Source organism: Condylura cristata, unplaced genomic scaffold, assembly GCF_000260355.1.
Source record: "Condylura cristata isolate star-nosed mole 26May11 unplaced genomic scaffold, ConCri1.0 scaffold00005, whole genome shotgun sequence".
Classification (NCBI taxonomy): Eukaryota; Metazoa; Chordata; class Mammalia; order Eulipotyphla; family Talpidae; genus Condylura; species Condylura cristata.
This window is the reverse complement of record NW_004567106.1, coordinates 58,988,519-59,015,992: the sequence shown is the minus strand read 5'-3', so window position 1 is coordinate 59,015,992 and position 27,474 is coordinate 58,988,519. Positions and strand designations below refer to the sequence as shown.

The 27,474-nt window shown below is 44.2% G+C and overlaps 3 protein-coding genes across 3 annotated transcripts; 1 reads left to right on the top strand and 2 right to left on the bottom strand.

Moving 5' to 3' along the window:
• Positions 1–9,261: 9,261 nt before the first annotated feature.
• Positions 9,262–19,189, bottom strand: FAM71F2 (family with sequence similarity 71, member F2). Its single transcript, XM_004677184.1, has 5 exons — positions 18,941–19,189; positions 14,647–14,831; positions 13,665–13,914; positions 10,922–11,040; positions 9,262–9,460 (listed from the first exon to the last, which is right to left on the bottom strand). The coding sequence occupies exons 1-5, from the start codon at positions 19,091–19,093 to the stop codon at positions 9,262–9,264; spliced, it is 906 nt and encodes a 301-aa protein (XP_004677241.1). The 5' UTR covers positions 19,094–19,189.
• A 6,680-nt stretch (positions 19,190–25,869) lies between these two features.
• On the bottom strand, positions 25,870–26,720 carry LOC101633985 (hypoxia-inducible lipid droplet-associated protein). Its single transcript, XM_012720801.1, has one exon. It carries the CDS (start codon positions 26,649–26,651, stop codon positions 26,457–26,459), a length of 195 nt encoding a protein of 64 aa, XP_012576255.1. The 5' UTR covers positions 26,652–26,720; the 3' UTR covers positions 25,870–26,456.
• A 444-nt stretch (positions 26,721–27,164) lies between these two features.
• Positions 27,165–27,466, top strand: LOC101621235 (hypoxia-inducible lipid droplet-associated protein-like). The gene has a single exon (XM_004677183.2). It carries the CDS (start codon positions 27,234–27,236, stop codon positions 27,426–27,428), a length of 195 nt encoding a protein of 64 aa, XP_004677240.1. The 5' UTR covers positions 27,165–27,233; the 3' UTR covers positions 27,429–27,466.
• Positions 27,467–27,474: the final 8 nt, after the last annotated feature.

Here is a 27,474-nt window from a genome sequence, read left to right as displayed (position 1 = left end):
TTCCGCACTTGCTCAGGGGCCTGCTGCAGGTTTGTCCTGGGGTCTCGCTCTTCCTTCCTGGCCCTGGGCAGCTGGCCAAGGCCTGAGACCACCCATCAGCTCACAATGATGAATGGATGACATCATGGGAACCCTGCATGCCTGCAGAAAAGGGAAATGCAGGGAGCAGCCTCTTCCCTCTGCAGTGCTCTTGTGACTTCCTTCTGCCCTGGCACTCCACACCCCCACATGGTGCTCCCCACCCTCCTTGCCCCCACACCAACTTGCTGAGGAAGTGGTAAGCCAGACAGGCAGCAAGGAAGAGAAGCCAGTGGGAAGTTCCTGTTGCTGCTTAGAGGTAAATGACTCCCTTTTCTTTTTTTAAAGGTTTGTTTATGCATACAGAACTGGCTAGGGCCAAAAGCACAGGGGCAGTATGAGGATTCAGCAGAGACAGAGTGGGGAGCAGACAGGGAGATCCACTGAAATACACTGCTGAGGGGGAGCAGCAGTGAGACAGGAGAGGTCTGCTGCAGCTCCCTGGCCTGGGATGGAATTTGAGCTGCTGCTGTGGCTGCCCACAGCTTCTTAGTGCTGAGAGAACCCATTGCGCCCCCAGGGAGGGCTGATACCTCCTTTTCATCCCTTCCTTAGAATGCAGCCCACCTACCTGAAGGGCTGGTGTCTATTTAAAGCCCAGCCTTTCCCAGCTTTCTGTGATGAGGCTCCCACGCACCCTCATTTATCTGCAGTAGCCTCTTCTGGAAGGAGCTGCAAGACTGTGGCTGCCTGCTCCGGCTGGCTGCTCATTTCCCTTAGGAAGTGAAATGAAGGAGAAACAGAAAGACTTCATTTCTTACCCAGAGGCTGGCTGTGTGAGGCTGCCAGTGGGAGCACCAGAACCCCGATAAACTGGAGAATGCCCCGGCTCTCATCCCCAAGTCAGTAGAAGATAAAACAATGTCCTGGGGTGGCTAGATAAGGGGCAAAGAACAAGCAGGTGGACCACAACTCAAGTCGATTCCGTGGAGAAGCGGTATTCTAATTTGAACAGAACTCCAGAATAAATTAGAGAATGTATTCACCATCAAGGTCAAATGCGGTCAGCTTAGAAAGGGAGTTTGGCAACCTGTCTGTGCAACATGCATGCGTAGCATTTTATTTTTATATTTCATTATCAAGGCGGGTTGAAAGGTGATGAGGCTTCCTTGTCTGATCTATCAGCCCCCTCAACTGGTCATTTTATCCTGGCCCTGCACAAGCACCTGTAACAACTCACTGGGGAGTGGAGAGACTTCTGAACTCACCATCCTTGTTTTCTTCTGTTTAGCATGTGGGAAAAATGTCTTCCATGGTAATATTCCCCAAGGATGGGTTCAGGAATCATGTCCTATGGTTCTCATTTTCCTAGAAACAGAACCAAACAGTGCAAAACAATGGCAATCCACACACTGATGAGATGCTTTTCACAGTTAAAGTGAGCCCACAACAGCAGAACCCCATAACTCAGTTATCCCATGGCTATGGGACCACAGACAATTAAGGGTTTCCCTTCAAATAGAAGAATGACTTGTTCTCCTTTTGATACAAGCCTATGAGCCCACTTCTGTAGTATGTGGAGGAAGGCTTCAGAAGCCAGTCTAGGGGCCCTCCCTGGTGGCACAACAAGTTAAAATACAGCACTAAGAAGCGCAGCCACTTCAGCACGAGTTCAATCCCAGCCAGGGAAGTGACCCACATGGCGTGGCAGACCTCTCCTGTCTCTCCGCTGCTCCCTCAGTAGTGGATTTCAGTGAATCTGCCTGTTCTGCTCCCCACTCTGGTGAATCCTCTCACTACCCCTGCACCTCTGGCCTATATCCCAGTTCTCTATGCATAAATAAATAAGTCTTTTTAAAAAAAATCTAGAAAATGCCAAACAAAAATGCTAAACAATAACAGTACTTTAAGAGGTGTACCCTGGCCTGCCTGCCCCCCAACTTCAAAACATATTCAGTATACTCAATCTTTAAAAAAAAAAAACCTTGTGACGGACCTTTAGTTGAGTATTCCAATACCCATGCTCTCTGTTTTTACTAATAAAATGTCTGGTTTTTGGTTGGGCACACAAAATATAAAGATTACATTTCTTGACCTTCCTTAAAGCTAAGTGAGGTCATTTGACTAGGTTCTGGTAAAGAAATGCTCAAGTGTTAGTGCAATTTTTGTGAGGAATTGTTGTAGAGAGGAGGCATGCTTTTTCATTTCTGGCTTTTTTCTCCTGGCTAAAACAAAGGCCTGATGGCTGGAACAGGAGCAGCCCCTTGGGGCCATGGAGTGGTGTGCTAAGAATGCTAATGTGGTGGAGAAAGGCCTCTAGCCCCTTGATGACTGTAGAACTGCCTGCTAGTCTGAACTGTGCTCCCCCAATTCTAGGCTGGAGATAAACTAACTGGGGGTTTCTGGTCTATTGAGTCAGGCTTCAAAGAAGCTGACACAATTATATAAAATTCCTATCTTTGTGGACAGATTTTACAGGAAATGATCGTACTATTTATCAATAATTTGAAGCAATGAAGAAAATAATAAAGTTAATTTATATGAAATTAGGATGCTATTACAATTGAGATGGAAAAAAATGTACAAAATGATGTAAAAATAAACTTCTGTAATTAAAAAAAAACACGTCTTTTGCAGCAACTTGGTTGAAATTAGGAGGCTAAGAATGACAAACTTAAGAGTTACTGGGGAAAGTTGTAGATATTTATATTTATGTATTTGTATATATTGACAAAGCCCATTGCTTTTGCCTCTGCTTCTGGTGGTGATTTTGCTGCCATCATTGCTTTTTGCACACCGGTGATGAGTGCTGGGGTCACAGTCCCCTCTACTACATTGACTGTCCTTTAGTGTTAAGGCTAAAGTCACTTGGACAGTATCACATCACTTTAAAGCTTGCTCAGGAGGGACCAGGATATCTGGTTTTCTGCTGGGACTGAAACCGTGTTTTCTGGCACTTAACATTTATACAGTTTAGGGCTTCCCTAGTGGCACATGGGAGATCTTAGCACTATCAAGCTATCCCCAGTCGCAGCGGCATGAGTTCAAACCCCTGCTGGGGGGCTGACCCACATGGCAGAGCAGACCTCTCCTATCTTGTCCTGCTGCTCCCCTCAGCAGTGTATTTCAGTAGATCCACCTGTTCTGCTTCCCACTCCGTCTCTGTTGAATCCTCTCACCTCTCCACACCTCCGGCCTATATCCCATTTCTTGTATTCATTATACATAAAAATAAATCTTTTTTAAAAAAAGAAAATAGAAATAAATACTATGAGAAAATACAGGCTTCTGGGTAAAGGTAATTGCATTACCTACAGTAGTATAAATATAAATATAACATAATATAAATATAGTGACTTAAAATAGAATGTTGATGGTCTCTTACTCAGTCATCCAAAGGTTGGGAGTGCCAAGCTGGTAGAGTATCTACCATTCTCACATGGTTTCCATCTCTGGGTTCTAAGGTGGTTGCTGCACCTACTGCCATCTTGTTTGTAAACTGTTCAGTGAGAAGGGAGGAAGAGTGCGCATTCATTCCTCTTAAAGGCATGATGGCATAATCACCTTTGCTCACATCCCATTGGTTGGAATTCAATCATGTGGCCACACCCAGTATAAGGGAAGCTGGGAAATGTAGTTTTTAGCTGATTGACCGTTAACCACCTAGACCTGGGGCATTCTACTATTTATGAAGAATGAAGGACATCAGTGAATAATTAGCCTTTGCAAAGAAGTTATGTGACAGAATTACTCCCTCTCATATACAAAGTAAATACTATTTAAAAGCAAATAGTAAAAATATAATTAGTGACAAAAAGAAAAGTGGTTCATGTGCTAATCAAAGAATAGAGAGAACATAAACTCTGGGTGTGGCCTGAAATAGAGAAAGAATTGTGTAATTGTGTGTGTTGTCACAAACTATCCACCCTATCCTCCCCAAGTTGGCAGCCTGAAAGAGTGAATAGTACTATTGTTTCAGGGAAACAATAGTAAGAAAAGCTTCCTGTCTCAGAAAAGGCAGGAAAGTCACCTGGGCTCACTGTTTTTTCAGATCATTGGGCTGAATGGATGAAAAGATTACTGCGAATAGGCTAGATCCCCATTGAGTACAGACCAGACAAGATAGGAAGGGAGACAGGAGCTGGAGGGAGGGTGGGCAGGGGCAGCTGTAGGATTGGGGAAGGCAGGAGGGAACTTGAGGAGCTGCGTGGAACAGCTGGGATTGGAAAGGGAGCATGTGATGCTAAGCGTGCCATGTCATGGGAACACGTGTGGGATGTGCAGAGCAAAGGAGCCTTGAGGAGAAGTCCCAGTGTAAGGTGGGAGTGTTACAGGGCAGGGAGAGGACCCTCCAGGATCCCCAAACCTGCCTTCTCTAAATAGGTTTCACCATCTGCCACATCAAGACAAAACACACTCTAGTGTGTAGGACCTTTAACGGTCAGGAACCTGAATACAATCAGTGTGCAATAAAGAGAAGTGGAGGGGAAGAATAGATAAAATAGTTTTCAAATCAACCCCCAAAAGTACCCATCTGATGTCCAGCTAAACAGGGTTGGCCCACAGTGGGACTGCTAAGGCACCAACCTGCCACAAGCCTAAGGCACCTCCTGGTGGGGACCCACAGGAAAGGGGCAGAAAGGGCCAGGTGAATCTGGAAGGAAAAGAACAAAATCACAATCAAGATAAAGCCTTCCATTGTTAATCTCCCCATGGGACTCTTACCCACATCTGTTTCAAGTGTCTCTTGTGTGTCCCCCAAGTGCAAGCCAACAGTCCTCTGCTCCTGGCGCCTCTTGCAGGTCTTCTTGCTCTCTGTTCTTCTGCCAGGCTTCTCCCTAGCCGTTCCTCCTCCCAGCTCAGCTCCACCCTTCCTTGGGTGGGGCAGGAACCAGGCAGCTCCCCTTTCTCTGGGGGCCACCCTGTGACAGGAGCAGAAGAGGATACAGCACAGTAGGCTGAAAAGTGGATGCCTGTTCAAGTAGCATCCAAGTCAGCAGGGCAGCAACACGGGACGATCAGCACCCTAATACTGAGGCCTCAGTGCTGTCAGAGCCGGGACCCTTTTATGACACATACTTTGGAACACCCGAGTCTTTTTACCATTCTGCAACAAAATTCATAGTGATTATAATCTACATTAAAAGTGGATAGACTGCCCCAACTGTAATACATAATAAAATATTCCAATATGGAAATGTATCTGCTAACTTCACAGAAGTCATCATGAAATATAAACACAAATTGTACCCAGTAGTTACCAAAAAGGATCCTCAAAGTGTATTGAACGGGTTATTTGAAAACCTTAACCAAAGAGTCCATCAAGGTGGGGTGGCATTATTGTGAAATTTAATAAAATGTCTGGAGATAGCCCACTCAGTCAAGGGGATGGGAGGTCCAGAGTCAATCTTGAGGGTCTCAGGGGCAGTGGGGTGCCATCTGATGTCAGTTGTGTCCTCTGCTTATTGCGAAAATTTGGGTTTTAGAGCTGGCTGTGCTCCCATACCGGAACACTGCATGGTTTTTGGTGGGAACCCACTGAGGTCAGGGGTTCCCTGCAGTCTTATCAAAGATTATGTGATGATAGTGCTGTTGCTCACAGTTCTGTGTTTCTGATAGTTTGTTGGGTTCTCTCTGGTTCACATTAAAGAACAGTGAGAAGCCATGCGTTCATTCTCTGACATAACAAAAAAGGAATTCAAAGCTCTTGCTGTTGCCACACCCCCTCGCCCAACTCTGTCCTTTGAGAAGTCTTTGAAAACTCACAAATCTTCTCCAGGATTTCACGAAAGCACCAGAATGTTTAATAGGCTTTCTCTAAGCCATTAAATAGACTTTATGATCTCAGCAGAGAAGAGAGGATTCTGGGAAGCACTCAGGACCAGAAGGCATGGTAATCAGAGCTGAGAATGGTTTGACCTTTGGAGACCTGTGTCTGTAGTTAATTAATCGAAGGTGCTTTGGGGACATTTTTCATGCCTTCCGGCTGCCTGTATTTTCTATTTGGGGATTTGCACATTGTGAGTTTCACCTCCTGGAGGAGGAAGCCAGACCTTACATTTCCAGCTTCACTTCGAGCTCAGTTGCTTCCTGTTACTGGGGTTCTGCCAACCAGATGTAACTGTGTGGACCTGGACTTGGGAGAAGAAGGAAGCCAGTAGTTCCATGTGCAGTTTGTTTTCCTGGGGCAGGTGGCAAAAGAGGTGTCTGACCATAGAGGCTGACAGCTGACTCCTGGCCCAGGGCCAGAGGTACTCACACACGGTGCATGCTCAGCAGGGTCCTTGTTGGCTTAGTCCTGTTGCGTGGGTAGACGCTCCTTCTCCTTTTCAAGCCTCTTTTGCCTTCCCAGAGAGACCCTCACTTCCTCGTTGTCCTTTAACATCTTCATCTTCTGCTTGACCTAATTAGAGTTGCTTGTTGACAACTGAAGAAACAGGACTTGGTTGGGGTCTTTAGGAATATAATTGCTAAGCAATGACTTAGATCATTTGGATCGTCAAATGAAAGCTAGCTCTGGGGCATATGGTTAGAGAATTTGTTTTCAGCCAATGCTCAGCCCCAAGCTCCTTGAACAAACGAAAGATGAACCCCAAGAGTCCAATTATAGGGCCCTCCCTGGCGGCATAATGGGTTAAAGCACAGCAACACAAAGCTAGCCAAGGCTGCTTCAGCTCAGAGTTAGATCCTGAGCCAGGGATCTCTCCTGACCTGCCTGCTGCTGCTCTCAGCAGTGTATTTCAGTACATCTGCCTGTTCTGTTCCCCACTCTGTCTCTGGAGAAATTTCTTGCCCTCTGAACTTCTGGCCTGTACCCAATTTCTTGTGTGCATGGATAGATAAATCTTTAAAAAAAAAAAAAAAGGAAAGGAAAGGAAAGGCGTTCAGGCGGTGTAGAGCAGGAGCAACCTCCTTGCAGTATCCAAGTGCCTGGTACATTTAGGAAACAGGATATATGGAATAACCAAGTGATAGGAATAACCAAGTTGATTAGGTTATTCCTAATCGTTCCTAATCCTAATGGCGGGATTGTGAGGATCATGGGGGAGCAGTGGCATGTGAAGAGTTTGGAGAAACTGACCTGTTTCTCTTACCAAAGGGAGAAGCTTGGTAAGATTTGTTTTAGAAGGATGGCTGTGTTGGAGGCATGATGGAGCAATAGTTGAGAAAGAAACCAGAAGCCCATTAGGAGTATGGATCTTGGAGTTAGACTGTGCTGAGGTCCTGACTCAGCTCCTTCTTAGTTCGAAGGCCCCAGAAATATTCTTGAACGTCCCTACAGCTCAGCTTCATCATCTCTAAAATGTAATATTAAGAGTATCCACCTTATGGCCCTCCCTGGTGGTGCAGCAGGTTAAAGTGCAGCACTGCAAGCTGGCTGTCCGCTGCCCCGGAGCTGACCCACATGGCACAGCAGACCTCTCCTGGCCCGCCTGCTGCTCCCCTCAGCAGTGTACTTTGTCCATCTGTGTGTTCTGCTCCCCACTCTGTCTCCGGTGAATCCTCTCACTGTCCCTGAGCCTCTGGCCTGTACCCCAGTTCTGTATGAATAGATAAATAAATCTTAAAAAATAAAAAAAGAGTATCCACTTTCTGTTGAGTTGTGTCCAATGTTGTGTAAAGTATTTGTATAACATTTGGCCCCTTGTCAGCCCAGATGAAATGAGCTGTCATCGTTATGATGGCAGAGTCTGGGAGGCCACCTGGGTCTATCACAATGGTCTAGGCAACGACAGATAGAGGTTTAAACCAAAGTGGGGAAAGAGATTTCTTAATTATAAATACAGCATATTAGTGGAAGGATTTTCCATTCATACAGGGGTGATATGGTGGCATGACCCATATAATGATATTAGATATAAGATAAATTGGGAAGTAAGCTCATCTTTCTCAGGCATCTCTTCCAATTGTAATGGCAAGAGACCCCTCAGCACTATCAACAGTGCTCAGTTTATTTGCTTGTAATGTGACAAGAGGAAATGTGTTTCTATTTTTTTGAGAGACATAGAAAAACCCACATACAGGCCCTCCCTGGTGGCACAAGGGTTTGAAAGCACAGCATTATGAAGCTAACCACAGCTGCTTCCGTGTGAGTTGGATCCCCGGCCTGGGAGGGAGACCTCTCCTGACCCTCCTGCTGCTCCTCTCAGCAGTGTACTTTGTCATTCTGCTTGTTCTGCTCCCCACTGTGTCTCTGGTGAATCCTCACCGCCTCTGCTCCTCTGGCCTGTACCCCAGTTCTGTATGCATAAATAAATCTTTAAAAAAAAAAAAGAAAGAAAACCCACATACAGTAGGCACCATCTCCACTCAGTACAATCCTCTATCACTACACTGTCATCTGAGCTACAGGAAAGCAGGTCCTCCAGCCTTTATTTGTAGACCAAATGGTTCCAACACCATCTTGAGGTTAACCTTAATGGTCCTTCTAGTTCCCTAAAGCAAGACTCAATCATCTCCCATCCATTCCCTCCATCAGGGATGCTAAGTTGCCCTGGGTCTTGTTCTCTCTGATACACCCAGCATGGCGCATGCTCAGCAGGGGGTGATAAGTACTTATGCATGTCGTGGCTCTGTTTTCCACTTGCCACAGTGCTCCTGCCCTGCTTCTCCTTGACATGCACAGGCACTATGGCTTCCTTTGCTACCAGTCTGGGTAGGAATAACCAAGAAGACTGGGACTTCCAGTAATGGATAGTCTCCCTCTTCTTTCCCAGAAGGCAAGTCTTCATGAGCAGCCCACAGGCCTGGCCAGGGAGTCATCATGGTTTGGCACTGACCCAGGGGATAGAGAGCAGTAAGGACCTAATTCCTCGCTTGAAGCAAATGGAGCCACAAAGGTATCTCCCAAGCTGGTTGCCATTCTTCACTCGGGGCTTGTAGCAACCTGCCTGTTTCCCCAATACCTATTGGATCAAGAGGAACTTGGCTTTCTCCCCAGGACCTTTTCTCTGGACTGACTTATTTGATTTTGTTTGGCAACTTTGGGGTTCAGCTAGCAGACAGAACATTTTTCCCACTATTTCCCTGAGAATTGGCTCCCTGCTTCTAACCAGACACTCCTCAGCACAGCCTCCAACAATTAGGGACTCATTTGGAGGTTTATTGGTGGAAGTACACAAACACCTTGTTATAAAATCATCTTATGGCTCCATGGTCACTTGGCCTGCAATGGAAAACATGCTATGGGAAATGCCAGGGCTGGGTGAAGCCAGGCGAGATCACCCTGTTGGGACAAGACTGTCAGGGTCCCAGAAAGTTCTCTCCTAGAGAGCTGGCTACAGGCGTCTGTAGGAAGTGCTCATCGGGATGTTCTTGCTCCCAGAGGCTGTGACTCAGGGCGGCTCTCATGGGTATGTTCAAATTGACAGAAGACTCTGAGGATGAGAATGTCTTACTGGAGCTGCTGCAACTGTCAATCAGAATGGCAGTATCCATGGTTCTGTGGAAGTCCAGGATTTCAGGGTCATTGAAAATAATAGGGGGAAAAAAACATTGTTAAAGATTTCATTTAAAGATTGTTTTCAAATTGACATCTTTTCTAGCATGACAATCTTGGCAAAAATGTTACATTATAACTCAAGAAAATGATCTTGAAGTTGAGAAATGAAAATAAAAGAAGCCTAGAAAGTAGATATAAGACCTATTGAGACCAGAGTTGCCTGGCACAGGAGCCTGGTACTTTTCCAGAGTACCAGGCAAAGGATGAGAAAAGATGAGTGTTTCTTGGCGTGGAACCACTGCCTCTGTCTTCTCAAGCTGAGAGGGGTCCCCTGGGATCACCCACAGAGCTTGGATTGTGGTCCTGGGGGTCTGTGAGACCCAGTAGGTAGGGACAACTCCCAGGTGGAAAACACAGGGCCAGAGAGATGGGAGAGTGGATCTGTTGGACAGCGGAGGGAGGAGGATTTGCTTCAGTGGGCAGGAGGCCCACTCCTCTGCCGGTGGCCAGTCAAAGCGTAACAGGACATTTCCTGAGGACAGATGTGGACTGGACAGAAAGAGAAAGTGGGGGCAAGGGAGCCCTGACAGCCAGTGTCTGGGTGGCATGTTTGCCAGCAAAGCTGGCAGGGAGAGAAGGACTGGGCTAGGGTGATAAAGAACCCGAGAAATTTCCTAAGAGAAAAAAGTCAGCTTCAAAATGAACAAATAAGGCTAATAGTGTCAGTGCTATGGAGTTATCATCAGCCACTGCAGCATGAGTTCAATCCCCAGCCAGGGGGGTGACCCACATGGTGCAGCAGACCTCTCCCGTGTCACTTACTGCTCCCCTCAGCAGTGTACTTCGTCATCCTGCCTTTCTGCCCCCCACTCTTTCTCTGGCGAACCTCTCATCTGCCCCCCATTCCTGGCACCTCTGGCCGACACCCCAGTTCTTATATGTATAAATAAATAAAATAAATCATAAAAATAAAATGAGCAAATAGGCGCACCTACAGGATATTGTCTGATTCATGATTCATTTTCTAAAGCCTATTAGATCTCTAAACATTTAAGTTAAGTAAATAGCACTGAGTGGAGGCTCAGCAGGTAAAGGGTGTGAGCAGTGAAGGCCTGGTTCCCATGGGCCTCACGGCTGGGTGTTTTCAGTATCTGCTACCCACCACCCCCCATGGTTACGGGTATGGTACACCAAACTCTTCAGAAATAAAATTTGTCACTAAATAGAAATACTAAGTAGCAGCTTTCTTTTGCAGAAAATATAGCATCACCTCTGAATTAATTGTGATTACTTGACATAGTTGATTCCTCCATGCTCATTTGCTTGGCCCACAACCTGTAAGTCATGTACATAAACTTCTAGAATAAAAATCAACTGAGTTGGGTTGGCGGAGGGCGGTGCTGATGACCTGGCACTGTGCTGTGGGTAGCGACGCTGGAACCAGTGGCATGGAGAACCCACCTGTCTTCTGTGAGCTGGGACCGTCCAGAGAGATGTGAGAAACTGCCACTGGTCTGCTCGGCTGCCAACAGCATGAAGCTTTCGCTGGGCTGCGAGGATGTCGGGAGGCTGCTTTCAGGCTGGATGGAGAAATTTGAGTCACGTGGTCAGGTCGGGTCCCTGATGTTCTTGGCCTCCTCAGGCCAGAACCGTAAAAGAACTCCCTTGAGTCTTCCAGCCTAGTCCTGGGAGTCTGTTCCTTAAACATTAAGCCCTAAAAGATCAGATCAAACAAGGGGTCCCCTGACAGGGCCACCTACGCTCTCTGGTGCGCTGCGTGGTACTCTCCTGGCATGCAAGGTCTGAAGGTTAAGAGCCAGAACAGTAGAAACTTTTCCATGATAGCTGACTTTCCATGTCCCTACTTATGAGAGGAGGAAAGTGTTCAGATTCTGAAAGCTGAAGGTTTTAGCAATCCAATGGAGCAAACTTTTCCTTCCTGTGTTTCTACACTAAGTGGGTTCCTGGGAAAGCCTGTTAAAGAGGCAGGGGAGAATCCTGAAATAAACTGAAAGGGAAAAGTAAATTGGTAGGGAAATAGTTGCCCAAAAATTGTGACTAAAGAATTAGACTTCTTGATAGGTAAAGAACTTTATTTTACAGATCAATCTAGAAAAAATATACAAGGCTGCTGATAAGAACATGACCAAAGAACCCAACAGACAATGAAAAAATTAAATAAAGCAATGTTCAACCACTGAAAATCAAAGATGCCACTTTTTAAAACCTATCATATAAAAAATGTATTAAAATGTATACCTCTCAATGGGATGAGGAAACAGTGACATACTTAATGTGATGTGAGAGTATCATTTAGTATAAATTTTGTGGCAATAAATTGGCAATATGTTTTGAGATCCTTAAATGTGTTCATGTCCTTTGAATTTTACTTCTAAAAATATCCTGAAAAAACAATTGGAAATGTGGGTAATACATATCAATGCTTGTTTCAGCATTACTTACAATGATGAAAAACTAGAAACACCTGTGAGTGTCTAATATTAAGGAAATGATGACATTAAGTATTCATGCCTTCATGTAACTGCATGGTACAAAGTCATCAAAATGGTGCGAAGGAGAGCTTTTAAAAGATATGAAAAAACAACAGTATACACATACAAACAGTATAGAGATTTCTCAAAAATTAGGAATCGAAATACCATATATGACCCAGTTGTTCCACTTCTGGCTATTTATCTGAAGAGCATGAAAAGATGACTTCAGTATGACATATGCACTTCTATGTTCATTCTATTTACAGTAGAATTTTTATAATAGCCAAGAACTTTGGAAACAACCTAATTGCCCAACAGCTGGATGGACAAAAAATGATGTGGAATACTACTCAGCTATTAAAAAGATGAAATCTCTATCTGCACAATATGACTAGAACTAGAAAGTATTGTGCTAAGTGAAATAAGTTAGATGGAGAAAGACAAGTAACATGTTTTCATTTATGTGTGGAATATTAAAGAAACAAAGCTAGCAAATAAATAAAACAAATCAAACACAGCTCTTAGATGTAGAGAATAGATGGGTGGTTATGAGAGAAGGGAGCTGAGGAGTGGGTAAACCAGTAAAAGGGACCAATTGTATGGTGATGGGTACAAACCATATTTCTGGTCATTTTCCTGTTGTAAAGTCATAATACTGGTGGTGCAGCGGGTTAAAGCACCACACTAAGAAACTAAAGCCACTTCAGCATGAGTTCGATCCCTGCCTGCCCCGGAGGTGATCCACATGGCGTGGCAGACCTCTCCTGACCTGCCCTCTGCTCCCCTTAGGAGTGTACTTCGATGGTTGACTTGTTTCTGTTCCCCACTCTGTCTCTGGTGAATTCTCTCACCGCCCCTGCACCTCTGGACTGTACCCAAGTTCTGTATGCACAAATAAATAAATCTTTTTTAAAAATCATAATACTGTATACCTCAAATATAGACAATGGTATAAGCCAATGTTGTCTCAATAAAACGTAAAAAAAAAAAAGACATGAAGGCCCTCCCTGGTGGCGCAGCGGGTTAAAGCACAGCACTGAGAATCTAAAGCTACTTCTGCATGAGTTAGATCCCCGCCTGCCCTAGAGGAGATCCACATGGCACGGCAGACCTCTCCTGACCCGCCCGCTGCTCCCCTCAGCAGTGTACTTCGATGGTTGACTTGTTTCTGTTCCCCACTCTGTCTCTGGTGAAGCCTCTCGCTGCCTCTGAGCCTCTGGCCTGTACCCCAGTTCTGTATGCACAAATAAATAAATCTTTAAAAAAAAAAAGACATGAAAATGTGCAAATGATATAACCTATATAAAAAAGGGCAACATTCAGAAATGCATGTATATGTGTGTATACATATATATGTATTTAAGGTTTTGAAAAATGCAAATTAGAATTAATTCAAAATCAAAGTGTAGAAGGATAAATGCTATATAGTCCATGTGATTGCTTGGGGCTGGAAGAAAGAGGGGGTGATTTTTCTGCGATTATCTCAGTGAGCATTATCCTTGAATAGTACTGGGGGGAAAAAAACCAGAAAGAAATTTTTAAACAAGTACTTTTCTTTTTAAGAAAAACAAAATTCACTTGCTTTTTATGTGTGTAGCTCTCAGTCTGGCATGGACATTGTCATTGGCCCCTCAAGTCTCCCTTGCAAAACTAGCCTCCATTACCCACCAACCCCCCACGCTACGGGTCTTGAGGAAACCCCCACTTACTGTTGTTTCGGTGGAATTTCTGGGCAGCTTGGGCACCAGGCAGTGAGTGAATTGGATTCTCGGGTCTTTGGTGGTGATGGACAGGCCTTTCTGCAGGATTTTCACCAAGCGGATCCAGAATTGAAATACGGCCTCGGGGTGCTGTTCATGGAGCCTCAGGTAATAGATCTTTTCCGTCACTGTCCTAACTCTCAGGATGCGTTGAGGCCGGTCACAAATTTGTAGCTCCACATACTTCAGGGGGAGAATCCTGGACACAAAGGGGAAATTCCCAAGCAAAAGAGCCTGCACATTTAATCAGCTCTCCCTAGAGCAGGGCGACCCTCCCTTAGCAACGGGAAGGCTTCTAAGTCTAACTCTCCTCTCTGTCCAGGGCCCACCACACCAGGAACAATGGGTGGTGGTTGATGTGTAACGTTTCACTTCATCCTCACAACATGTTTTGATGAAGGAAAGATAAGTACTATTAATTCCACTGGAAGAATTTTGAGGTTGAGGTTCAGAGAATCTGAGTGATTTGTCCAGGTTTAGGCTTTCTTAAGTAGAAACTGGAGCTAAAGTTTTCTGACCACATTTTGTCTTCTTCCTAGATCCTGATTGTGTTGAACACAATATGGAAAAGGATGGGTGTCTATACATGTGACTTTTACTTTTTCAATTTCAGGCATGTCATAATCCCATTTGACTTTTCTACCCCTCACCTTTTTGGGGGGGATCCCTAAGTTTATATTGTTAAAATAAAAATTAACAAAAGGAAGGCGAGGAGGCAGGGACTGACTCTCTGACCCAGCATAATAAGCCCAGTGCATGATACATATACATAGATAGGGCATGAATATTCATAAGCTGATGCAGAAATCCTACATAGTTTATGTCCTGAAAGGCATCACTTTTCTTTTGATTTAAAATCCAAGTACAAAATAACTCAAAATAACCCATTCTCCCCTACTTCCATATGGTTCCCCCTCAAGCTTTTCTTTACCTGCTGAGGGTGATGACTGGAGCAGAGGCAGGTGTGCACCAGGTAGGAAACTGGCCCTGGGGCCAGGTGACATTAGCCATCAGGAGAACGTTGGGAAGTGGTAAGGAGGGCACTGAGGAGGTCACCCCGAGGATCACGGTATTAGGCCCTTCACAGACATCCATCCAGTTCCCTGGCTTAGTGACCTAGAAATCAGCCCCACGTCAATGGGTCAGAAAGGAGCAGAAGACCAAGGCAGAAGGATACAGGTGCTGGGAACTTGGTGGCATTTCAACTGGGTGACAAGCTTGGATCACCTGTGCAGGTGTGTACCACACTGGCCTGGGGTTGTGTCCTATATCTATCCTTTGTTTGGGTCTCCCAAAAAGACTTTAGCTCATCAGCAACAGAACCCCTGGGCTGCTCCCCTTTGTGTCCTCTGAATTATCTAGATTTTTTTTTGAAGATTTTCTTAAATAAATCTTTTTGACAACACCTATTGTTTTCGCTTAGTTCATTTTTAAAAAGACTTTTTTTTATTAGTTTTTTTTTATTTTTTTATTACAAAGTTTATTTTTACATCATTTTGCACATTTTTTTTTCCATCTCGATTGTAATCCCCGCGGGTTTCCCATCACCAGATCACCCCTGTGCCACCACCCTAGTCCCATGCATTTCCCTCCCTCCCCCCTCCCCCGTTTTTGATCCCATTCCCCACTCCACCCCCACAGAATGTCTCTGGTATATGGTTGTTCATTATTTTTGTTATTTTCTCGCCTGCTCCATTATACTCCTGCTATGAGTGAAACCATCCGGTATTTTTCTTTCTCTTTCTGGCTTATCTCACTAAGCATGATCTTTTCCAGCTCCATCCAAGTTGCTGCAAAAGACATGTGTTTCTCTTTTTTGGTTGCTGAGTAATATTCCATTGTATATATGTACCACATCTTTCTAATCCAGTCATCTACTTTTGGGCATTTGGGCTGCTTCCATGTTTTTCCAATTGTAAATAAAGCAGCAATAAACATGGGGGTACAGGTATCTTTTTCAATCAGTGTTTTTGTGTCTTTTGGATAGATACCTAGGAGTGGGATTCCTGGGTCGTAGGGAAGCTCCATGTTTAGCAGCTTGAGGAACCTCCAGACAGTTTTCCATAGTGGTTGTACTAGTTTGCATTCCCACCAGCAGTGCAGGAGAGTTCCTTTTTCTCCACATCCTCGCCAACATTTGTTGTTGCTAGTTGTTTGAAGATGTGCCATTCTCACTGGGGTGAGGTGGTATCTCATTGTGGTTTAATTTGCATCTCCCTTATCACGAGTGATGTTGAACATTTTTTCATATGCCTGTCGGCCATCTGCATTTCCTCTTTGGAGAAGTGTCTTAAAAAGACTTATTTTTATGCATACAGAAATGGGGTACAAGCCAGAAGTGCAGGATAGTGAGAGGCTTCACCAGAGACAGAGTGGGGAGCAGAACAGGCAGATCGATGAAGTGCACTGCTGAGGGGAGCAGCGGGTAGATCAGGAGAGGTCTGCCGCGCCATGTGGGTCACCTCCAGGACAAGGATCGAACTTGCACTGAAGCAGCTGCGGCTAGCTAACAATACTGTGTCCTTACCCTTTGTGCCACCAGAGAGGGCCCCATAAGATTTATTTTTATTTATTTATGCATGTAAGAACTGGGGTGTAGGCCAAAGATGTCAGGGATAAGAGGATTCACCAGAGACAGATTGGAGAGCAGAACAGGCAGATCTACTGAAACACACTGCTGAGGGGTGCAGCAGGCGAGATAGAGGAGGTCTGCTGTGCCATGTGGATCAGCTCCCTGGCTGGGGATGGAACTCATGCCATAATGGCTGGTGATAGCTTAATAGCACTGAGACTTTAACCCCTATGCGACCAGGGAGGCCCTGCATTATCTACCTTTAAGTGGATGTGCCTGTTTCTAATGATCTGGAAGGGAGAGTGTATGAAGAAACATCCAGAAGGGAGGAGAGTGAGGAAAGAGCTATTGAATGGGGAAGATCCAGGCAGTCCCTCTAGAAGATGATTTGGGGAGCTTCCCTTGACGTGAGAGAGGAATCTGTTTTTGTGTGCAGCTCCCTGGCATAGCATCTGCAACCATGAACTAGTTCACTGGAATCTGGGACTTCATCAGAGACTGGCCCACTGTCCTGTGAGTTCTTTACATTATTCCCCTCTCTCCTATGACTCACTGCTTTTCCACTCCATTAACTGGAGTTTTGACCCTCCTTACGTGTCCAGTCTCCTGCTGTCACTGAGTTTACCTGAAGCCCCTCTGTCTGGAATGTTCTCCCCTGCTCTTCCACTTGTCAGGTCTCAGCAAAGCCTCAAAGAAAGCCCTAAGACTACCTTCTACTGCCAAAATCCAGGAAGAATGCTCTGAACCCACTTGCTTTGAGGATTAGCTAGCCCAAATCATCTGACATAAAACTTTCTTAATAGGTACCACTTTAAAAACTACGCTTTATGGGCCCTCCCTGGTGGTGCAATGGGTTAATGCACTGCATTATGAAGCTCTCTGAAGCCACTGCAGCAAGCGTTTGATTGCCGGCCAGAGAGTTGACCCACAGGGCATGGCAGACCTCTCCTGACCCTCCTGCTGCTCCCCTCAGCAGTGTACTTTGTCAATCTGTCTGTTCCTCTCCCCACTCTGTCTCTGGTGAATCCTCTTACCCCTCACATCTCTGGCCTATACCCCAGTTTGTAAGCATAAATAAATAAAATCTTTAAAACAACAACAACAACAAAAAACCCTATCCTTTATTTTGCTGTACAGAAGCTCTTCAATTTGATGTAATCCCAGTTGTTTATCCTCTTTCACTCTCCTTGCTTTGGGTGATGTATCTTTAAAGATGTTACTGAGGTATATGTTGTGTAGTGTTTCACCAATGTTTTCTTCTATATATTTTATCATTTCAGGTCTTATGTTTAGGTCTTTAATCCATTTTGAGCTGTTTTTTGTGTATGGTATGAGGTAATAATCTAGCTTCATTTTTTTTTTTGCACAAATGCAAATTTGTGCAACCACTGTGGAAAGCTGTGTGGAGATTTTTCAAACTACTAAAAATTAAGCTTCCATATGATCCAGCAATCCCACTCCCAGGTATCTACCCAAAGGACACAAAAGCAATAATTCAAAAGAACATCTGCACTCCTATGTTTACTGCTGCCCTATTTATAATAGGAAAGATGTGGAATCAACCCAAATACCCAAAAGTAGATGACTGGATCAAGATGTGGTATATATACACAATGGAGTATTACTCAGCAATAAAAAAGATAAACTCATGCCATTTGTGGCAGCATGGATGGAACTGGAGGGGATCATGCTTAGTGAAATAAGCCAGAAAGAAAAAGAAAAGTACCAGATGGTTTCACTCATGGCAGGAGTGTAAGGGATCAGGAATATAAAAAAGAACATCAACTAACAACTATAAACCAGAGACATTCTACGGAAGAGAAAACGGAAACAAGACCAAAACTGGGGTGGGAAGAGCACATGGGACTCTTCTTAATATATAGAAGTGGTGGTGGGAAGTCCACAGGGATTACAACTGAGATGAAAAAAAGTACAAAATGAAGAATAATGTAAAAAAATATATTTATAAAATTTAAAAAAATGTTTTAAACTACCCTTTAAACCTATTAATCCAGAAGCTTCTGATGTCTAAGGGGCATTATCTAATCTGCTCTTGCATTTCCTGCCTGGCACAGAGTTGGTGGCTTAATGAGTGCTTGCTAAGCAGTTATGCTAGGCAAACAAAGGAGTATAGGGTCCCCCCAGAGCAGGAGAGGGACACATGTCATCCATCCCCTGCTGGCGGTGGCACCAAACTGCTGAGGCTCCGAATGCTTACTTCCATCATCGTCAGATCACAACCCTCTGGGAGGTGACAGAATCTGAGCAAGGCTGAGTTATCAGCGGCCTTCATTTTACACAAGGCTGTTTCTAATTGGGGTGGGGGGAGGGGAAAGTTGGATTTCCAAGTAGGAATTCTGAGTGCAACTTTCACTCGCTCTAACTTGCTGTTTGGACTGAAGACCAGGCCTGTGGACACTGTCTGGAGAGTTAGCTCTGTGTGCTCCTTCTCGGGGTATAACTATTTCCTTAAATTATGTGACCTGCAGTGAGTCCCTCGGTGCTCTAGGCACGGACCCTCTTGTTTTTGTTTAACCAGCGTCTTCTTTTGCCTTTTTGGGGCTTTCAAAGGCCACTGCATTTTTAGACCAACCCCTGGGAACAGGTCTTGCAAGGAAAAGAGAGTTGTCCCTGAGCTGCACAAGAAGAGTACCTGGATAAAGTTGCTTTCAAACACCGCTGAGTTGGAGAACAAGTTGAATTCTGGAGAATGAATCAGTTGACAAAGAAGGCCATCTTCCACCCCAAGGTCCACTCCAGGGCCTGGTTCCCTGACCTCCGGTGGGAGACCCCTAATTTTACTCATTGGTTCTTGGGAAGAATGGGCTGGGGCACATCTCTGGGGCTCCACGCAGACCCAGCCCGACGCCAAGGTGTTGGAGTGACCACTCTTCCCCACCTCCACAGCCCCACCTCCCTACTTCCAGACTGTCCAGCAGGCTGGGGAGGGCCTGGCAGCTCACAATGGCTGAATGACATCAAGGAATGTGATGTGTGACAATAGGAAAGGAAAAAAAAAAAAGAGGAGGAGAGGCAGGACTGGGGGGAGCATATACCTACAAACTAGCAGTAATGATGTTTAATCCACTTTCCCCTTCAATCTCCAAATAAAGAGGAGAAAAGATAACAATCCACAGGCAATGCTGGGGTGGCAGTGAGCTGGTCTCCCCTCGCCAAACCTTAGTTTGTGTGAGTTATTCACCTACGGTGTAAGGCCCTCCCCTGACCAGGAGCACTAAGGTGGGGGCCTTGCTGTTCACCCTCATCTTCCCTTCTCCCATCCCCTCATGTTGTCTTTTATTTGTTTGTTTGTTTTTAGATACAGGTGTTAAAGAGGGTTACTTATTTGGCAAAAAAGCAAAGGTACAGGAGTATCGTGAGAACTAATGGGTAAACTTTGAGGAATGTTATGAGCCAGTTGTTAAATAGCCATTGCTAAATATTTTGTTCCAAAAAAATTTCATTCCATAAATCTAAAATCACATCAATTACATAAAAATAAAGGTAATATGTAGCCCAAACTCATCCCTTAATTTTTTCACTGTATTTTATTATAGTCTTGTCCCCTCCGTGTCTTCACATTTCTTGTGTACACGGTGCAAGGTGTGTTACTGTGTGTATCTCAGCGTGTGTTGTGTGCTTCATGTCAGTGGGTTGCTGCAGTTATTTACACTGTGGAAATCAGGCCGTACTACAAGGGCCTTGATGTGTTTTGCTGATTGTCTTGACTCTAAGTGACAGGGAAAATGTTAATGAGGCAAATGAAACTTAGAAGTGTGCGTTTTACCGGCCCTCTCTGGCAGCACAGGCATTAAAGAGCAGCACTGTGAGGCTATCCACAGCCACTGCAGCACTGGTTAGATCCCCAGCCAGGGAGCTGACCTACGTGGCACAGCAGACCTCTCTTGACCCGCCCGCTGCTCCCCTCAGCAGTGTACTTCAATATATCTGCCTGTTCTGTTCTCCACTCTGTCTCTAGTGAATCCTCTCACGCCCCTGCATCTCTGGCCTGTACCCCAGTTCTTGTATGCATAAATCAATACATCTTTAGAAAAATAAAAGTAGCCTCATCAGAGTTGTTGACATGTGGTCAAGGTGCTTTTGGACATAATTGTTTACTTCCTTAAGTAGAGACATATATTTGAACAAATAGTGACTGGACAGTTTCCAAATCTGGTGAAAACTATACAACTGCACAAAGGATGAGGAGTTTACGTGAGTAAACATTTTAAAAATGCATAAAGTTATTATAACTTTAGTATATGTAATTTTAAAAATTCTTAAAGTAATAATTTACTTTAAAAATTATAAAATGCACTATGAACATCAGGTTTAGAACATATGTGGTAATAAAATGTATGACAAGAATGGTACATAGGATGAGATGTAAAGATGCATTGCTGCTTGGCTCTGATATTATACATGACATAGGCTGTTATTATTTAAAGGTAGGCTGTAATAAGTTAAAGATGCTTATTGTAAACCCTAGAATTGAGGAACCGTTGAAAATTAAACAGAGTATATATAGCGAACAATTCTATATTGGACAAAATAAAATACCAAAAATTCTCAGTTAATTGAAAAGCGAGAAAAGAGGAAAATGGAACCAAAGATGAATAGAAAACAAACAAACAAACAAAAAAAAAACAACAAGAATATGATAGATTTAAACCTAACTTAGTGATAATTACATTAATGTAAATGGTCTAAACATGCCAATTAAAAATTAACTATTGTCAGACTGTATTAAAGTATAGATATATTGTGTGTTCCTATGAGCTGGCTACTAGCTGGCCACTCATGGTCAACTATGACCTGTTTGCTATCAACAGATCAAGAACATTCCTTGACCACCTACAGAGTGGAGCCCGTATCTCGAGGCAGGCCTGGGGACGCCCACGCTGCTGTTGACCTGAATCCGTGACTGTCACCAAGGTGATCTTAAGATACCTCTGCCTGCGATAACATCAAATAGTTACTTTGCTGAAAAAATGTCTCTGGAAGTATGGTTACAATGTCCCCTTCCTTGACCCTCATTAAACTTTGCCCATTGCTATCCCATGCTCCAGACTTTATTCCACATTACATTGTCATATGATCAGCCTTTACTAGCCTGTATGCTTTCAATAAATGGCACAAGAACATCTCCTTACTTCCTAGTAGTGCAAGGGGTTAAAGCACAGCACCATGAAGCTATCCTCAGCCACTGCAGCACAAGTTTGAGTTGGATCCCGGGCCAGGAATGTGACCCACATGGGGCAGCAGACCTCTCCTGACCTGCCCGCTGCTCCCCTCAGAAGTGTACTTCGTTGATCTGCCTGTTCTGCTCCCCACTTTGCTTCTGGTGAAGACTCTCACTGCCTCTGCACCTCTGGCATGTACTGCAGTTCTGTATGAATAAATAATCTTTAAAAAAAAAAAAAGAAGAAGAGGATCTAAAAATTGATTATTTAGCTTCCATCTAAAAAAGCTAAAGAACAAATTAAACAATTTTAATAGAAGGAAGTAAATAACAATGACCAGAAATCAATGAAGTAGAAAATGGGCAGAAAAAAATTATTGCCTTAAGAAGGGTAATAAAATTTATAAAAATGGAGAAGCCTCTCATTAGTGAGAACTTTGAAGAATGAGTAAACACAAACTACCAATTCAGGCACCATCATAAATCTTATGAACTTTAAAAGTATAGTAAGGAAATAGTGTTTAAAAACTTAGTACCAAGAAATTGGGGAACTAAGTTGATCTATACAATTGTCACAAGAAATTACTAAAATTGAATTAAAAAAATTAAATGGCTTTTTAAAAATGGATTTAGGAAAAGTCAAATTAGATATATAGTATTTTAAGTTTTATATTGTATTTTTATAGGATAGTGCAAGACTCTTATCTGCCAGCCCATAACATTTTGATACCTTAAGCCTATCCAGAACAGCCCTTCAAATTCAGAAAGCATTACAAAACAGAAACTATTTCCTTCCTCTGTAGTTTCCACTAGATGGCACTAGAGCTAAGGTCTCAAACTAATAATCGGGATTTAAAATATATTTGTAGACTTGCTTAGGTTAACCTCCACATCCTTGCTCTCCTACTGAAAAACTTTTCCCTAATATGACCACCTACTCATTTTTTAAAAATTTAAGATCCTCTGAAGTTTTCCCTTAATATCTGCCGCCATCCAGCAAGTAACTTTCCTAACCCTCTGTCCTATACACACATTTATTTGGAACAATCCTGAAACACTGTTTGCATGTTTTCCCTACTATCTTGTATGCATAATATGAGATCTTAATTGATGTCTGGCACCCAGTTGGTGCTGTCAACAATGTACCCTCCAGAACAGGTCAAATTATGCTACAGTAAAATCCCTTCTCCCTGCTACAGAATCTCAGGGGCTTAACACAATAGAGGCTTACTGCTCATTTCTAGTCTTCGTTCAGCAGGGATCTGTTGGGGGCTCTTATCCATGGTATCTGCATGGGAAGTCCTAAACTTAGAAAACAGTGCTCTCTGGAGCACTGCTGGTTATTGGGCAGGGAAGAATGAGAGCGCTGGGGATCTGAAGCAGTTCTTTAGTGCTCCAACCTAACACAGCTGTGGAGAAAGATGAAATGGTGACATTTGGGACAAAATGGATGAACCTTGAGGTGATCATGTTGAGTGAACTCAGTCAAAAAGTGAAAGATGGATATCAGATGGTTTTACTCATCTGGGGGGTATAAATACCAGAAAGTCATTTATATGCAAAGAATATGCCAGAAAGTCATTTATATGCAAAGAAGGAATACAACTTGAACTTGGTGAAAAGAAGATAATGGTTAGCAAAGGGACTGGGGAAAAGGTGGAGGGGAGGGCAGAGGGAGGCAGATGGGATATGGGCAAGGGTGGTTTGGTGGAGGGAAAAATTATACAAGGGCTGTAAGAATATCGTGAAAGAATTTTATATTTTTGCTCTCAAAAGGCTGCTTATTAGAACAATAGTTTTTTCCTTGAAAACTCAAACCTCTAAGTGTAAAAAGCAAAACAAACCAAAAACCAAACTATTCCAACCTAGAATTGATACAAACCATTTCTATTTACAACTCATTGTCCCTAAAGAACCCCCCCCAGTCATGAGGATGTCAGGACATACAACTCTATCATGTGCCTGGAAGGCAAGGTCAGAAATATTTGCAGAACATTAATGACTACCATTAATGACCCTGCTAATCTATTCCTCCTACGGGTAGAATACATCCATGTAATTCCTCGCTAAGGCATCAGCCCAAGAATTCCACTCACCCATAACATCAAGTTCAAATTCAAGAATCTCTGAGAAAGCACAATTGTTTCTATTCTGGTTTCAGATATGACTTGAGATGGAACTTTGTGAACTAAAAAGGCCGCGTGCTCCATGCATCAAATATACAAGGGTAAATAGGGACAGGACAAAACACTGAGGAGCATCTAGGAGGAAGGGGAGGCAGCGGGTGGGTGCTGGTGACACTCCATTGAGCAGATGTGCTGATGCCTTTACCCTGGGGGAAGAGAAATCTTCTATGAGGACCCAATTCTGCCTCCTGGGAGGAGATCCTGCAGCTATTGCTCTAAGTTTCTGAGAGATTTTACAGCTGTTATTGCAGCATATCATCCTTGGATGATATGGAGGTAGGAACCTAAATTGGGATATTTTTAAAATAAACACAACAATGGGCCTCTCTGGTGGTGCAAGGGATCAAAGACAGCACTATGAAGCTATCTGCAGCCACTGCAGCACAAGTTCAAACCCCAGCCAGGGAGCTGACCCACATGACACAGCAGATTCTTCCTGTCTTGCCCTCTGTTCCTCTCAGAAATGTACTTCAATCTGCCTGTTCTGCTCCCCGCTCTGTCTCTGGTGAATCTTCTTGCCACCTCCCTGCACCTCTGGCCTGTACCCCAGTTCTTGTATGCATAAATAAATCTTTAAAAAGTAAAATAAACACAATAGTTCCTAGCATCTGTAACATTAATTTACTTGGAGGATAAGAGAGCTTAAGGAAGGCTGCAAGAATGGCAACACAGAGTATACAGTAGCAAAGTATTTGGTAAACCTGTTGGCTGTGGTATTTTAAAAAATAGACTAATTTAATGAGTTAAGAATAAGAGTCAGAGAACAGAATTTTAACAGCATGAGTTAGATACTGGTTGTTGCCACCGACAAAGCATCACAAAATGAACTCCAGGGAGGACTGCCAGCTAGCAAGTAGGCCATGGGGTCTATCTCCACAGACAACAGAAGTCAGTGGGCTTGCAGGGCTCATGGCAGCCACTGCTTCTCCTCCCAAGTGGTAACAGACAAATTGAGAAATGCTGGTGTGAAAAATGCCAACTCAAACTCAGCTTTGTTTCCAAACAAATGTCCGGGTTTGCCCAATCTCAGCAGTGCAGTTCCTGCATCCCAAGAAATCCCTCTGCCAGGGTGAACAGAAGCAACCGATCACCCTGGTCATAGGACAGACTGAAATAATGGTATGATCAGCACATCTATTTGAACAAAAGATGCTGTTAAGATAGTGTAAACCAGTTAATCAAGCTAAAGGCTTGGGAAGAGATTTAAAGTGTAGTTTCCAGTTGAAAGTTCACAATATCCCAAATTACTCTAAGAGGCATGAGAATGAGAAACATCACCTTTTAGTCCATAGCCATACCACCCTGAATTGTCCGACCTCATCTGACCTCAGAAACTATGCAGGTTTGGGATCAGTTAGTACTTGGATGGGAGACAATATATCAAATTTTAGATGTATCTAGAAAAGCAACGCTACACATGAAATTGCCTGAAATAAGAAATAAAAGGTCAACTGTATTTTTGAGAGCAATATGCTACCAAAAGACAAGTCACGTAAGCCCAGCCAACTACAAAGGGCCAGACGTACAATATTACAGCTTACCCAGAAGGCACCAAGTTAGACAATAGCTATCCCAAACCACTGGCTTCTGGTTCTGGGGCAGTGGCACCTAAGCTTAACACTCAGGAAGCAAAGCTGGATTACAACACCATGCGCCATTTCTCACTCTCTGGCAAAAAGAAATCAAGCCCAGCAGACATGAAATGATGGCCACACCAAGATGAGAATATGGACACATAGCACCTTTGGGTGAAGAATGGATATGCTTGAGCATGGGGTAGGGGTCAGGAATGGGGGTATAAGAAACAAAAGGCCCATGTTTTGTGTAAAAACCAAGTTTAGATCTGGAAGAGCAGAAACAATCATGGATAGCTGACCTTGGCTATGCAGGTGTTTGAGCGTGCAGAAGCGATGACTTCCCAGAATGATATGGCTCTTCCCCCAGTCTGCAGATGAGGGGGTTGGAATGATCACTCTTTTTCTTGATAAAGTCATGAGAGGTCTATAATCGTCTTGGCCAAAGCTCAGGTAGCCTGGCTGATACAGGGCAGACCCAACTGCCCCCTGCCCAAAATTCCCTTTTTGTTTTCGATATAAGTGTTTTAAGCTCATTTCTACTCCAAACTTTTCACATATTAAACTTCCTACCTAGCAAGATCTAGTACTAATTTCAATGACAAAAGCCAACAGGACACAGAAAGGAAATATACACTCAACTTTATTTCATTAGAAAAATTCACTTAGGCCACCTGGTGGCCACAATATGCTCACATCCTGAGCAGGCTTGGATATCCCATTGCCTTCAGACCCATACACACACTATGTTGAAGGGAGGTCTTGAAAAATGTAAAACAATGAGTAACAGACACAGAATTCTTGTTCCCCTCCCTAGAGTCAGTCCCCACTGTCCTCCACATGCGAGCTCGTGGAAGTCAGGCTGATCACCAAACAAACAGATCATAAGACACCCAGGTCCAAAGAACCCTCCGCAGAAGTGTGGGAAGTAGGAGCGAAAACATCGGCTGACGGTGCCACACCAGGGTTATGCTGCAGAGGACAGCAGAGTGAACAGCACACCTGGGAGAAGAGTGTGTTCACTCCACCTCACAGTCATGGACCATCCGCTCACACCTGCGTCTTAAAGAGGCTTCTCCAGGGCATGGCACATGCAGATGGAGCGGCTCTTCTTGGGCCTCAAAACAGTTCTCTGGGAACACTGATACTCTGACTATGCCTGCGCCACCTGGCTGGAGTTATTTAGTGGCCTAAAGTGTTCCAAAGTTACTGTCCTCAGGGGTGGCCTTACTGCACCCCTCTGGATGGGTGGTCTGGAAGACCCTTGGGGTGCTGTGTACTGGCCAGGTGACCTCTGGTGGTCCAAAAACTCTCAGGCAATGGGCTCTCCAGTAAGCCCTCCAGTGACTCCATTAATCTAACGAAGATAGAGAGCAGGGTGAGCCCGACACCCAGGAGGTAAAGGTTCAACACATGCTTCATGGCTGAAAGAATTCCACTTCTTAGCAGGGCAGTAGAGACAAGTCACCTTCTGCTTCCGAAAGGCCACTGGATCCTGAGGAAAGAGAGGCTGGAGGTTAATCTATGTCTTTTGGGATTTGCATGTCTCTGGCCTTCACCCTTCTGTCCTCTCCCATGGAGCTAAGAGGAAAGACTCAGCCAGCCAGGGAGACAGAGCCCACTGGCTGTTCTTCCACAGCAGCATGTTCAAGTATCTATAGACTGTAAACTCTACAGCGGGGGAGGCAGTCTTGTCAGAATGCTTCTTATATATATATAAGAAGCATTCTGACAAGACTGCCTCCCCCGCTGTAGAGTTTACAGTCTATAGATACTTGAACATGCTGCTGTGGAAGAACAGCCAGTGGGCTCTGTCTCCCTGGCTGGCTGAGTCTTTCCTCTTAGCTCCATGGGAGAGGACAGAAGGGTGAAGGCCAGAGACATGCAAATCCCAAAAGACATAGATTAACCTCCAGCCTCTCTTTCCTCAGGATCCAGTGGCCTTTCGGAAGCAGAAGGTGACTTGTCTCTACTGCCCTGCTAAGAAGTGGAATTCTTTCAGCCATGAAGCATGTGTTGAACCTTTACCTCCTGGGTGTCGGGCTCACCCTGCTCTCTATCTTCGTTAGATTAATGGAGTCACTGGAGGGCTTACTGGAGAGCCCATTGCCTGAGAGTTTTTGGACCACCAGAGGTCACCTGGCCAGTACACAGCACCCCAAGGGTCTTCCAGACCACCCATCCAGAGGGGTGCAGTAAGGCCACCCCTGAGGACAGTAACTTTGGAACACTTTAGGCCACTAAA

Excerpts from the sequence above, each read along its gene's own strand:
- LOC101621235 (XM_004677183.2), top strand. The coding sequence starts at position 27,234 with ATGAAGCATGTGTTGAACCTTTACCTCCTGGGTGTCGGGCTCACCCTG.
- LOC101633985 (XM_012720801.1), bottom strand. The coding sequence starts at position 26,651 with ATGAAGCATGTGTTGAACCTTTACCTCCTGGGTGTCGGGCTCACCCTG.
- FAM71F2 (XM_004677184.1), bottom strand. The coding sequence starts at position 19,093 with ATGAGTAAAATTAGGGGTCTCCCACCGGAGGTCAGGGAACCAGGCCCT. Across the intron at positions 14,832-18,940 it reads TTGAAAGCAACTTTATCCAG|GTCACTAAGCCAGGGAACTG; the intron begins GTACTCTTCTTG and ends GCTGATTTCTAG. Across the intron at positions 13,915-14,646 it reads CCAGTCATCACCCTCAGCAG|GATTCTCCCCCTGAAGTATG; the intron begins GTAAAGAAAAGC and ends CTTTGTGTCCAG.